Here is a 14,597-nt window from a genome sequence, read left to right as displayed (position 1 = left end):
AGGGGGACACGTCTGGCACTGCAGGATTTGAGTCCCTGGCGGCGTAGTGTGTTACTGATGGTAGGCTTTGTTACTTTGGTCCCAGCTCTCTGCAGGTCATTCACTAGGTCCCCCCGTGTGGTTCTGGGATTTTTGCTCACCGTTCTTGTGATCATTTTGACCCCACAGGGTGAGATCTTGCGTGGAGCCCCAGATCGAGGGAGATTATCAGTGGTCTTGTATGTCTTCCATTTCCTAATAATTGCTCCCACAGTTGATTTCTTCAAACCAAGCTGCTTACCTATTGCAGATTCAGTCTTCCCAGCCTGGTGCAGGTCTACAATTTTGTTTCTGGTGTCCTTTGACAGCTCTTTGGTCTTGGCCATAGTGGAATTTAGAGTGTGACTGTTTGAGGTTGTGGACAGGTGTCTTTTATACTGATAACAAGTTCAAACAGGTGCCATTAATACAGGTAACGAGTGGAGGACAGAGGAGCCTCTTAAAGAAGAAGTTACAGGTCTGTGAGAGCCAGAAATCTTGCTTGTTTGTAGGTGACCAAATACTTATTTTCCACCATAATTTGCAAATAAATTCATAAAAAATCCTAGAATGTGATTTTCTGGATTTTTTTTCTCATTTTGTCTGTCATTGTTGACGTGTACCTATGATGAAAATTACAGGCCTCTCTCATCTTTTTAAGTGGGAGAACTTGCACAATTGGTGGCTGACTAAATACTTTTTTTCCCCACTGTAAGTAATCAGGTGATTTATAGATGGAAAATAGCCCCAGGTGCTCAAATTGCATTCTCATTGATAATGGATTAAATATGGATTTTTGCTATGGCTTATTAAATGTTTGTTTTAATGTACTTCATTACTACATACAATGTATACTGTATATAAATATTGATATTATTACCAAAATACTGCTTGCCTCGTAACGTTGGTATTTTGTTGTTGGCAGTTCCCAGCGGCTTTGTTCAAGGGCCGCGTGACTCTGTGTGCGGCTCTGTGCTACGAGGTTCTGAAGTGCTGTGTGTCTAAGATGGGTCTGCTGCGGGCTGAGGCCTCCGCTCTACTCTACCTGCTGATGAGGAACAACTATGAGTACACCAAGAGGAAGACCTTCCTACGCACTCACCTACAGGTCAGATACAACATCCCCCTGAACGGCAAGGAACTGCCAACTGTCATTGATTGTTTAGTCAACTGCACAATGCAATGCTGATTCTGTTATTGTATCATCAGCAGTCCATCACTGTTATGATTATGTAATCAAAACACTTCAACTAATCACTATCCCCAAGGTCATTAGTCCTCGCTGTGCAGTTTCAGCTATTAATCATGCACAAACTCCCCTCACACAAATATATTTAATGTTCACACAAACATAAACAGTTACTATGAACAGTTAGTAGGAAAGGCTATAGAACAGCTGGAAACTGAAGTCAATGCAGATTTGACATCACAGTACTTAGATTGCTTTGATAATCTGACCAAAGAATGTGAATTAAATACAGACCGCCTGCTTAGTTTCCTAACCTCCACTAACAATCGGTTAAGTGTCAGAGACCTACTCCATGCTTTCACAAAGTGTCACGGGACTCATATCAACTACATCATCCATGGTGAAGTTAGTCACTGATTCCAATTTCCATCCCATAACGCATCCATTTGATGGAGGTGTTGTGTTCACATCTGTTCCTCTCTCCACTCTTCCTATTTCCTGGTCCAGATCATCATCGCGGTGAGCCAGCTGATCTCAGACGTGGCGCTGACTGGCAGCTCCCGCTTCCAGGAGTCCCTCTCCATCATCAACAACTTTGCCAACAGCGACAAAGCAATGAAGGTAACAGTTAGGAAAAGCTTGGAATGTATATTTGTTGTAGGTGGTTATGACTTAAGTTAGCTCCCAGGGTTATGTAATTGCTAGGCTTTATCTCGTAAGGCATGGTCTTGAGTCAACAACAGCGACAACAGTCACGAAAACTTTAAGGTAACCCTACAATAGAATATTATAATATGTAAGCAGAGGTCTGCTTTAGGCCCTTTCTAACTACCAGACCTGTGTGCAAATATAGTTTGTTTTCCTTCGGACTGTGGGGGTTTCATCCCCTTGGGTCTGTTTTTCGCCCTGTACCTCTTCCATCTTCATTCAACAACTAGTTCTCCAACAGTGACAAAGCAGCTGTGGGATGAAGCTAACCTAGTGTAGAGTACAGACAGTCCTGCTGTAGGCAGCGTCAAAACCACAGGAACAGTGTGGGACTCTCCATAATGAGGTTCAAAGGTGTGTCAATGAGACAGATATACTGCACTGTCTGGTTCTTTCATGAGTCATACTGCAATTTGTTTATCTTCTTGGGTTGTTCCTCTGTCAGATATTAACTTTACTGTTGACTTGGAAAGAGAGATTTCAACATAAGATGTGTACATGATCGAAGTCTTGCTGCAGTCTGTAATATGTTGAAATGCATATGTGTCTGAGATGTTTAAGACTCGTGTTAGCTCCCAGAGCTAGCCTAATGCATAGGCTTTAGCTCATTGGGCTAATGCAGTCTTGAGTCGAGCAGATGACCATGGTTGGATGCCTTGTGATTTTGCCTGTGAATACACTTTAGTCTCACTGGATGAGAGCACCTGCTAAATGACTCCGATGCAAATGCACTATGAAGAATGGTGTTGTACCCTTTTTTTCCATTTTCGCCTAAAATGACATACCCAAATCTAACTGCCTGTAGCTCAGGACCTGAAGCAAGGATATGCATATTCTTGATACCATTTGAATGGAAACACTTTGAAGTTTGTGAAAATGTGAAATTAATGTTGGAGATAATAACATTAGATCTGGTAAAAGATAATGCAAACAATAAAACATCCCGGAGTCGCCTCTTCACTGTTGACGTTGGTGTTTTGCGGGTACTATTTAATGAAGCTGCCAGTTGAGGACTTGTGAGGACTTGTGAGGTCCTCAACTGGGATGCTGGCCTTCTAGGCAGAGTTGCAAAGAAAAAGCCATATCTCAGACTGGCCAATAAAAATAAAAGATTAAGATGGACAAAAGAACACAGACACTGGACAGAGGAACTCTGTCTAGAAGGCCAGCATCCCGGAGTTGCCTCTTCACTGTTGCCGTTGAGACTGGTGTTTTGCGGGTACTATTTAATGAAGCTGCCAATTGAGGACTTGTGAGGTGTCTGTTTCTCAAACTAGACACTCTAATGTACTTGTCCTCTTGCTCAGTTGTGCACCGGGGCCTCCCACTCCTCTTTCTATTCTGGTAAGAGCCAGTTTGCGATGTTCTGTGAAGGGAGTAGTACACAGCGTTGTACTAGATCTTAAGTTTCTTGGCAATTTCTCGCATGGAATAGCCTTAATTTCTCTGAACAAGAATAGCCTGACGAGTTTCAGAAGAAAGTGCTTTGTTTCTGGCCATTTTGAGCCTATAATCGAACCCACAAATGCTGATGCTCCAGATACTCAACTCGTCTAAAGAAGGCCAGTTTTATTGCTTCTTTAATCAGAACTACAGTTTTCAGCTGTGCTAACATAATTGCAAAAGGGTTTTCTAATGATTAATTAGCCTTTTAAAATGCTAAACTTGGATTAGCTAACCCAACGTGCCATTGGAACACAGGATTGATGGTTGCTGATAATGACCTCTGTACGCCTATGTAGATATTCCATTAAAAATCAGCCGTTTCCAGCTGCAATACTCATGTACAACATTAGCAATGTGTACACTGTATTTCTGATCAATTTGATGTTATTTTAATGGACAAAAACAAGTTGCTTTTCTTTCAAAAACAAGGACATTTCTAAGTGACCCCAAACTTTTGAACGGTAGTGTATATAAATACATATTCTTTTTAAATATATGTTCCTTTATTGTTTCCCGCAAACCCTACCACCTCTCCTCTAATTGGAGTAAACTATTTAACAACAACACTTAGGCTTCTACTTCCAGCTTATACATACTATATACATTTTACGGACACAATCTATTTTACAATAGTTATATTTTGTTTGTTTTTAGTCCTGGCCTTCCTCTATTTCTGATGTCCATCCAGTTTGATTTCTATTTGCCATATATTTGTAACTGTGCTATTTCACAAAAGTTCTGAACCTATATACATTTTACAGACACAATATATTTTATAATTATATTGTTGTTATTAGACCCACCCTTCAGCTCCATTCAACCCCTCCCATCAATTTTTTTTTGATTCATTTGTATATAAAACTTTTTTTAAATTTAAATCCCAGCCCCCGTCCCCGCTGGAGGTCTTTTGCCTTTTGGTAGGCCGTCATTGTAAATAAGAATTTTTTCTTAACTAACTTGCCTAGTTAAATAAAGGTTAAATAAATGTCAAATAAATTTTAAAAACTCCACCAGTCCTATTTATGATATAATTTACAAAGATTATACAAATGTTATATAAATGTTATCGAAAAATAACGTTTTTTTATCAATTAGTATATTTGAGTATAACCACAATATTTGTTGTATTATTTGTTCTGTCTTTTCTGGTGGATTAAACTGAAATTGCGCCTCTATGGCTTTGCTATAGTTTTCCTATTCTGTTCCCCCTTTTACCGGAGTGTCAGAAACCACGGATGCCATTTCAATGGTGGTTATTTCTGTGCCGCTCTCGATGTTGTCTAGATTTCCTCACTCATGGCTCTAACACACGCCCTCTATTAACAATTTTCCAAAGTAATGATACCCACTTCCCCGGGGAGTAGTTATAGTCTTTGTGCCTATTAATTGGTCAAGGCACCGTATACCTTGTATTACAACCAATATGAAGCATCTGCCAATCTACTACTGGAGAATACGGGAGACCTAATGTCTTATCGTCACAAGCGTCGTATTGAACAGACCAAGGCGCAGCGTGGATAGTGCTCATTCTTAATATATTTTAAGAGAACACTTAAACAAAATAACCAAACGACCAAAAGTTCCGTCAGGTACAATAACTAAACGGAAAATAACCACCCACAAAACCCCAAGGAAAACAGGCTGCCTAAGTATGGCTTCCAATCAGAGACAACGAAAGACACCTGCCTCTGATTGGAAACCATACTCGGCCAAACATGGAAAACGAAACATAGAAATAGAAAACTAGAACAAATTCCCCTAGAACCAAAAACCCAAAACACACAAAACAACCCCCCTGCCACGCCCCGACCATTTTACTAAGGCAAATGACCCCTTTCACTGGTCAGGACGTGACACTTATACCAGTGTCACGCTTCAAATATCCCTGTTGTTGACAACACACATTAGCAAAATTATTCACAGTTGTCTTCCTATTTCCACATAATATGTCACGGTTCCCCACCCCAATAGGGCATAAACCAACCTCTCTCCTTATTGCTACTGCTAATACACACAAATCATGTTCAAACAACTTTAGAGTATAATTTTGCTTTTCGAACCATGAATGTGGCTCTCCTCCAGAACTTATAGGCAACCTTCTATCACCATCCACATTTCCTCCTGTTATCCTTCTCAACCCAATTGAGATGGTTTGGGATGAGTTGGAGTGCAGAGTGAAGGAAAAGCAGCCAACAAGTGCTCAGCATATGAGGGAACTCCTTCAAGACTGTTGAAAAAGCATTCCTCGTGAAGCTGGTTGAGAGAATGCCAAGAGTGTGCAAAGCTGTCATCAAGGCAGCAAAGGGTGGCTACTTTGAAGAATCTAAAATACATTTTAACACTTTTTTGGTTACTACATGATTCCATATGTGTTATTTCATAGTTTTTATGTCTTCACTATTCTTCTACAATGTAGAAATTTGTAAAATAAAGAAAAACCCTTGAACCAGTCCAAACTTTTGACTGGTACTGTAAATATATGCGGGAACACATTCGATTGGAGAACCATCTAATGAGTGAACATTTAGTTCAACTGAAACATTCTTACGAGAGTTTAAAAACAACATGTATTCCGTTTTTGCCCGTAGTAAGCACAAGTTTTAAATCAGCAAGGTATTCCTATAAAATCTGACTGTAGTTTTGACACAGCCAGATCAACAGTCAGGACAAAAGCATACATACTTTATTCCTGCAACTAGCTGCCCCTAACAAGCAACTTTTTTAAATGTGTTCTACCCTCTTGTGGCTTTGAGTCAGTGACTTATCACGGAGTGACATTTTTTAAATGTCACTTACTTCACTCTGTGTGTGTGTGTGTGTGTCCAGTCGACAGCGTTCCCTGGGGAGGTGAAGGGACTGACCAAGCGTATCCGGACGGTGCTGATGGCCACGGCCCAGATGAGGGAGCATGAGAAGGACCCAGAGATGCTGCTGGACCTGCAATACAGCCTGGCACGCTCCTACGCCTCCACCCCCGAGCTACGACGCACCTGGCTGGACAGCATGGCCCGGGCACACATCAAGAATGGAGATCTCTCAGAGGTACAGTCAGTGATGTATAGAAATATGTATGACTATCTGTATGTGAATATGTATGTATGTCTATGGGTACTGTCCTACATGTTCTCAAACACCTTTGACCTTTTACCCAAATAATGTTGTACAATATATAAACATGTATTTATGTGCACTGAGTGTATAAAGCATTAAGAACACCTGCTCTTTCAACAACATTTCAACGACTGACCAGGTGAACCCAGGTGAAAGCTATGAACCCTTATTGATGTCACTTGTTAAATCCACTTCAATCAGTGTAGATGAAGGGGAGGAGACAAGTTAAAGAAGGATTTTTAAGCATTGAGACAATTGAGACATGGATTGTGTATGTGTGGCATTCAGAGGGTGAATGGGCGATAAAAGATGTAAGTGCCTTTGAACAGGGTATGGTAGTAGGTGCCAGGGACACCGGTTTGTGTCAAGAACTGCAACGCTGCTGGGTTTTTCACGCTGTCATGGAAATTCAGTACTGAGAGCGACTTGGTCATTTCTTTAAAGAATTATCTTTATTTAATAATGATGAATTATTGCAATAACGAAACCGTCGAACCCACACTCTGAAGTGTGTTGCCGAGTGCTTAACTGATAATGAAAAAACAGGTGTTATATAGGACCTAAAAATGCTTAGTCAGACTGGTTCAAACTCCCGTAAACCACCTTGGTTATGTACACTGGATGGTGTTTTACCCCCAACCCAGCTTAGTTTCCCAGATGCCAGGAAGATGAGACAATGAGGCATTGTTCTAAATTCTTCCAGACTATCTCTATCACGGGTCACACACACCATATCTTGTCTATGAAATGCCAACTTTAGGTTTTTATCACCAAGCCATTGTCAGCTCAAGCTATCCCTAACAAAACCCATTTTCTTGACCATACGCCTAGACTAACTGTAGGAAGCTAGAGTGGAAAGATGGTGCCGGAGCAGAAGGTAGACATTTTACGTGCCCCCTATCTGCATTGTTTGTAACTTTTTTTAAACAAATTTTGTACATAATGTTGCAACTACCATCTCTTATGACCGAAAATAACTTCTAGACATCAGGACTGCGATTACTCACCACGGACTAGCATAATCCTTTCACGACTCTGATGAGCCCGAGGCGGAGGATATACGGCTCCCTCGAGAATAGGCCCCGACCCCCGTGATCTGCGAGAAGAGGAGGCGGAGAAAGAGAGGCCGGGGAGTGGGCTGCCTTCTGAGAATTTGAAGGCGATCGAATAAACCCCCACTTCCCTCAATTCTGCTAGCAAACTTGCAATCTTTGGACAATAAAATCGACGCCTTACGGGGAAGATTAAACTATCAACGGGACATTAAAAACTGTAACATCTTATGCTTCACTGAGTCGTGGCTGAACAACGACAATATCAACATACAGCTGACTGGTTATACGATGTACCGACAGGATAGAACAGCGGCGTCTGGTAAGACAAGGGGCAGCGGACTATGTCTTTTTGTAAATAACAGCTGGTGCACTACATCTAAGGAAGTCTTGAGCTATTGCTTGCCTAAGGTTGAGTATATCATGATAAGCTGTAGATCACACTACCTACCGAGAGATTTCTCATCTGTATTATTCGTAGCTGTTTACATACCACCTTAGTCAGAGGTTGGCACTAAGATAGCATTGAAAGAGCTGTATTCCACCATAAGCAAACAAGAAAATGCTCACCCAGAGGCGGCGCTCCTAGTAGCCGGGGACTTTAATGCAGGGAAACTTAAATCAGTTTTACCAAATTTCTTGAGCATGTTAAATGTGCAACCAGAGGGAAAAGAACCCTGGACCACCTATACTCCACACAGAGAAGCATACAAAGCTCTCCTTCGCCCTCCATGTGGCAAAACTGACTAGCCTCTCACTTTAGTTCCTGTGTGTTGTTATGATCACACCATTAGTTGTTAATCATAAAGCATACACCCCCACCCTTCCTCTTCCCAGAGAGGTGAATATCTCTTTCGGCGCGATGCATGGAGAAGCCCAGTCGCTGGACCGATTCCGAACATATCCCGAGAGAGCCATGTTTCTGTGAAACAGAGAATGTTACAATCTCTGATGTCTTTCTGGAAGGCAACCCTTGCTCAAATTTCGTCTACCTTGTTGTCAAGAGACTGGACATTGGCGAGTAGTATGCTCGGGAGCGGTGAGCGATGTGCCCGTTTACGAAGCCTGACCAGAGGGACCTCTCCGTCTGCCCCTTCTGCGTCGCCGTTGTTTTCGGTCAGCTCAAAAGATTAGATCCATTGTCCTGGGTGGTGGTCCGAAGAGAGCATCTGCTTCGGGAAAGTTGTATTCTTGGCCATAATGTTGGTAAGTTGACGTTGCTCTTATATCCAATAGTTCTTCCAGGCTGTATGTAATAAGACTTAAGATTTCCTGGGGTAACAATGTAAGAAATAATACATTAAAAAACTAAATACTGCATAGTTTCCTAAGAACACGAAGCGAGGTGACCATCTCTGTCGGTGCTATTTTACCATCCTCCTGATTCCTGCTTACAAGCAAAAATTAAAGCAGGAAGCAGTGACTAGATCAATAAAAAAGTGTTCAGATGAAGCAGATGCTAAGCTACAGGACTATTTTGCTAGCACAGACTGGTATATGTTCTCGGATTCCTCCAATGGCATTGAGGAGTACACCACATCTGTCATTGGGTTCATCAATAAGTCGATGACGTCGTCCCCACAGTGACCGTACGTACATACCCCAACCAGAAGCCATGGATTACAGGCAACATCCGCACTGAGCTAAAGGCTAGAGCTGCCGCTTTCAAGGAGCGGGACTCTAACCCGGAAACTTATAAGAAATCCCGCTATGCTCGCCAACAAACCATCAAACAGGCAAAGCATCAATACCAGACTAAGATCGAGTCGTACTACACCGGCTCTCACGCTTGTCGGATGTGGCAGGGCTTGCAAACCATTACAGACTACAAAGGGAAGCACAGAAGAGAGCTGCCCAGTGACACGAGCCTACCAGATGAGCTAAACTACTTCTATGCTCGCTTTGAGGCAAATAACACTGAAACATGCATGAGAGCACCAGCTGTACCGGAAGACTGTGTGATCACGCTCTCCGCAGCTGATGTGAGTAAGACCTTTAGACAGGTCAACATTCACAAGGCCGCAGGGCCAGAAGGATTACCGGGATGTGTACTGCTAACATGCGCTGACCAACTAGCAAGTGTCTTCACTGACATTTTCAACCTCTTCCTTTCCGAGTCTGTAATACCAACATGTTTTAAGCAGACCACCACAGTGCCTGTGCCCAAGAACACTAAGGTAGCATGCCTAAATGACTACCGACCCGTAGCAGTCACGTCTGTAGCCATGAAGTGCTTTGAATGGCTGGTCATGGCTCACATCAACACCATCATCGCAGAAACCCTAGACCAACTGTAGTTCTGTCCTTGAGCTGTTCTTGTCTAGTGATATTCTGTGTTATGTCATTCAGTATTATGTTTCATGTTGGGTGTGGACCCCAGGAAGAGTAGCTGCTGCTTTTGCAACAGCTAATGGGGATCCTAATAAAATATCAAATACCACATTTGCATACCGCCCAACAGATCCACTGCCCTTTACCACCTGGACAAAAGGAACACCTATGTGAGAATGCTATTCATTGACTACAGCTCAGCGTTCAACACCATAGTGCCCTCAAAGCTCATCAAGAAGCTAAGGACCCTGGGACTAAACACCTCCCTCTGCAACTGGATCCCGGACTTCCTGACGGGACGCCACCAGGTGGTAAGGGTAGGTAACAACACGTCTGCCACGCTGATCCTCAACACAGGGGCCCCTCAGGGGTGCGTGCTCAGCCCCCTCCTGTACTCCCTGTTCACTCATGACTGCACGGCCAGGCACGACTCCAACACCATCATTAAATTTGCCGATGACACAACAGTGGTAGGCCTGATCACTGACCACCGAGACAGCCTATAGGGAGGAGGTCAGAGACCTGGCCGTGTGGTGCCCGGACAACAACCTCTTCCTCAACGTGATTAAGACTAAGGAGATGATTGTGGACTACAGGAAAAAGAGGACCGAGCACGCCCCCATTCTCAGCAACAAGGCTGCAGTGGAGCAGGTTGAGAGCTTCAAGTTCCATGGTGTCCACATCACCAACAAACTAGCATGGTCCAAGCACACCAAGACAGTCATGAAGCGGGCACGACAAAACCTATTCCGTCTCAGGAGACTGAAAAGATTTGGCATGGGTCCTCAGATCCTCAAAAGGTTCTACAGCTGCACAGAGCATCCTGACTGGTTGCATCACTGCCTGGTATGGCAACTGCTCGGCCTCCGATCACAAGGCACTACAGAGGGTCGTGCGAATGGCCTAGTACGTCACTGGGGCCAAGCTTCCTGCCATCCAGGACCTTGATACCAGGCGGTCAGAGGAAGGCCCTAAAAATGGTCAAAGACTCCAGCCACCCTAGTCACAGACTGTTCTCTCTGCTACCGCACGGCAAGCGGTACCGGAGCGCCAAGTCTAGGTCCAAGAGGCCATAAGACTCCTGAACATCTAGTCAAATGGCTATCCAGACTATTTTCATTGCCCCCTCCCCTCTCCACACCACTGCCACTCTCTGTTGTCATCTATGCATAGTCAACGTTAATAACTCTACATACATGTATACAAACTACCTCAACTAACCAGTGCCCCCGCACATTGACTTAGTACCGGCACCCCCTGTATATATTGTTATTTTTTACTGCTGCTCTTTAATTACTTGTTACTTTTATCTCTTATTCTTATCCATATTTTTTTTTAACTACGCTGTTGGTTAGGGGCTCGTAAGTAAGCATTACACTGTAAGGTCTACACCTGTTGTATTCGGCGCATGTGACTAATAAAATTTGATTTGATCTCTTTACAGTTGCCAGCCCAAGCTTCATAAGACCCTCTCTCAGTTAACTCAGAAAGGGAGAGAGAGAGTCCTAAGACCCTTACTCTATTTCATAAAGCAACCATTTGGTGCATAAATATAACATAATCTTGTAATCCTGCTACCACAACGCTCAACAGTTTCATGTGTGTATTAAGAATGGTCCACCACCCGAAGGACATCCAGCCAACTTGACACAACTGCGGGAAGCATTGGAGTGAACATGGGCCAGCATCCATGCGGCCCCAACGAATTGAGGCTGTTCTGAGGGCAAAAGGGGGTGCAACTCAATATTAGGAAGTCATTCTCAATGTTTTGTACACTCAGTGTATGTATGTGTGTTTGGTGTGTGTGTGTTAGTGTATGGGTCAGTGCTAAAGTTTCTAAGATGTCCCACTAAGAGCAAACCAGATAGGATGGCGTATCGCTGCAGAAAGTTGTGGTAGCCATGCTGGTTAAGTGTGCCTTGAATTCTAAAAAAAATCACGGACAGTGTCACCAGCAAAGCACCCCCACACCATCACACCACCTCCTTCATGCTTCAAGGTGGGAACCACACATGCGGTGATGATCCGTTCACCTACTCTGCATCTCAGAAAGACACGGCGGTTGGAACCAAAAATCAAAAATTTGGACTCATCAGACCAAAGGACAGATTTCCACCGGTCTAATGTCCATTGCTCATGTTTCTTGGCCCAAGCAAGTCTCTTCTTATTGGTGTCCTTCAGTAGTGGTTTCTTTGCAGCAGTTCGCTAATGAAGGCCTGATTCACGCAGTCTCCTCTGAACAGTTGATATTGAGATGTGTCTGTTACTTGAACTCTGTGAAGCATTTATTTGGCCTGCCATTTCTGAGGCTGGTAACTCTAATGAATGTATCCTCTGCAGCAGAGATAACTCTGGGTCTTCCTTTCCTATGGCGGTCCTCATGAGAGCTAGTTTCATCATAGCGCTTGATGGTTTTTGTGACTGCACTTGAAGAAACTTTCAAAAATGTTTAACTTTTCCAGATTGACTGACCTTCATGTCTTAAATGAATGATGGACTGTTGATTCTCTTTGCTTATTTGAGCTGTTCTTGCCATATTATGGACTTAGTACACTTTTATAAAAGACCATCTTCTGTATACCACCCCTACCTTGTCACAACACAGCTGATTGGCTGAAACGCATTAAGAAGGAAAGAAATTCCACAAATTCACTTTTAATATGGCACACCTGTTAATTGAAATGCATTACAGGTGACTACCTCATGAAGCTGGTTGAGAGAATGCCAAGAGTGTTCAAAGCTGTGATCAAGGCAAAGGGTGGCTACTTTGAATAAACTGAAATATAAAATATATTTTTATTTGTTTAACACTTTTTTGGTTACTACATGATTCCATATGTGTTATTACATAGTTTTGATGTCTTCACTATTACTCTATAATGTAGAAAATAGTATGAATAAAGAAAACCCCTGGAATGAGTATCTGCGTCCAAATTTTGACTGGTACTGTATATACAGTTGAAGTCGGAAGTTTACATACACTTAGGTTGGAGTCATTAAAACTCGTTTATCAACCACTCCACCAATTTCTTGTTAACAAACTATAGTTTTGGCAAGTCGGTTAGGACATCTACTTTGTGCATGACACAAGTCATTTTTCCAACAACTGTTTCCAACAACTGTTTACTGTTCACAGTATCATAATTCCAGTGGGTCAGAAGTTTACATGCACTAAGTTGACTGTGCCTTTAAACAGCTTGGGAAATTTCAGAAAATGATGTAATAGCTTTAGAAGCTTCTGTTAGGCTAATTGACATCATTTGAGTCTATTGGAGGTGTACCTGTGGATGTATTTCAAGGCCCACCTTCAAACGCAGTGCCTCTTTGCTTGACATCATGGGAAAATCTAAAGAAATCAGCCAAGACCTCAGAAAAATAATTGTAGACCTCCACATGTCTGGTTCATCCTTGGGAGCAATTTCCAAATGCCTGAAGGTACCATGTTCATCTGTACAAACAATAGTATGCACATATAAACACCATGGGATCACGCAGCCATCATACCGCTCAGGAAGGAGGCGCGTTCTGTCTCCTAGTGATGAACGTATTTTGGTGCGAAAAGTGCAAATCAATCCCAGAACAACAGCAAAGGACCTTGTGAAGATGCTGGAGGAAACGGGTACAAAAGTATCTATATCCAGAGTAAAACAAGTCCTATATCGGCATAACCTGAAAGGCTGCTCAGCAAGGAAGAAGCCACTGCTCCAAACTGCCATAAAAAAGCCAGACTACGGTTTGCAACTGCACATGGGGACAAAGCTCGTACTTTTTGGAGAAATGTCCTCTGGTCTGATGAAACAAAACTAGAACTGCTTGGCCATAATGACCATCGTTATGTTTGGAGAAAAAAAGGGGAGGCTTGCAAGCCGAAGAACACCATCCCAACCGTGAAGCGCGGGGGTGGCAGCATCATGTTGTGGGGGTGCTTTGCTGCAGGAGGGATTGGTGCACTTCACAAAATAGATGGCATGATGAGGTAGGAAAACTATTGAAGCAACATCATCTCAAGACATCAGTCAGGAAGTTAAAGCTTGGTCGCAAATGGGTCTTCCAAATGGACAATGACCTCAAGCATACTTCCAAAGTTGTGGCAAAATTGCTTAAGGACAACAAAGTCAAGGTATTGGAGAGGCCATCACAAAGCCCTGACCTCAATCCTATAGAAAATTTGTGGGCAGAACTAAAAAAGCATGTGCGAGCAAGGAGGCCTACAAATCTGACTCAGTTACACCAGCTCTGTCAGGAGGAATGGGCCAAAATTCACCCAACTTATTGTGGGAGGCTACCTGAAACGTTTGACCCAAGTTAAAGAATTTAAAGGCAATGCTACCAAATACTAATTGAGTGTATGTAAACTTCTGACCCACTGGGAACTTGATTAAAGAAATAAAAGCTGAAATAAATCATTCTCTCTACTATTATTCTGACATTTCACATTCTTAAAATAAAGTGGTGATACTAACTGACCTAAGACAGGTAATTTTTACTAGGATTAAACGTTGGAAATTGTGAAAAACTGGGTTTAAACGTATTTGGCTAAGGTGTATGTAAACTTTCGATTTCAACTGTTTTTTTTTTGTTTTTTTTACCAATCTAACTACATAACAACATAATGGTAATAATGTATTTGAATGGTACATCTCTATTGATAAACTGGGTAAATCAAGATGGTAACTAGGTCTAGTCACAATACAGGTTAAATGCATATTCAATAGGAGTGTATGCATGCATTGTGTTATAGA

General features: G+C 42.5%; 1 protein-coding gene across 5 annotated transcripts in view; it reads left to right on the top strand.

The window, feature by feature from the left end:
- Positions 1-14,597, top strand: part of dock11 (dedicator of cytokinesis 11) — a 113,560-nt gene that overhangs the window by 77,594 nt on the left and 21,369 nt on the right. For all 5 annotated transcript variants that reach the window (XM_014206851.2, XM_014206850.2, XM_014206849.2 and 2 more), the window contains 3 exons: positions 944-1,126; positions 1,715-1,828; positions 6,188-6,403. In XM_014206851.2, the coding sequence (XP_014062326.2) occupies positions 944-1,126; positions 1,715-1,828; positions 6,188-6,403 (513 nt within the window). The remainder of the gene's footprint in view (positions 1-943; positions 1,127-1,714; positions 1,829-6,187; positions 6,404-14,597) is intronic.

This window comes from Salmo salar, chromosome ssa07 (genome assembly GCF_905237065.1).
Source record: "Salmo salar chromosome ssa07, Ssal_v3.1, whole genome shotgun sequence".
In the NCBI taxonomy this organism is placed as follows: Eukaryota; Metazoa; Chordata; class Actinopteri; order Salmoniformes; family Salmonidae; genus Salmo; species Salmo salar.
This window is presented reverse-complemented; position numbering and strand designations above follow the sequence as displayed.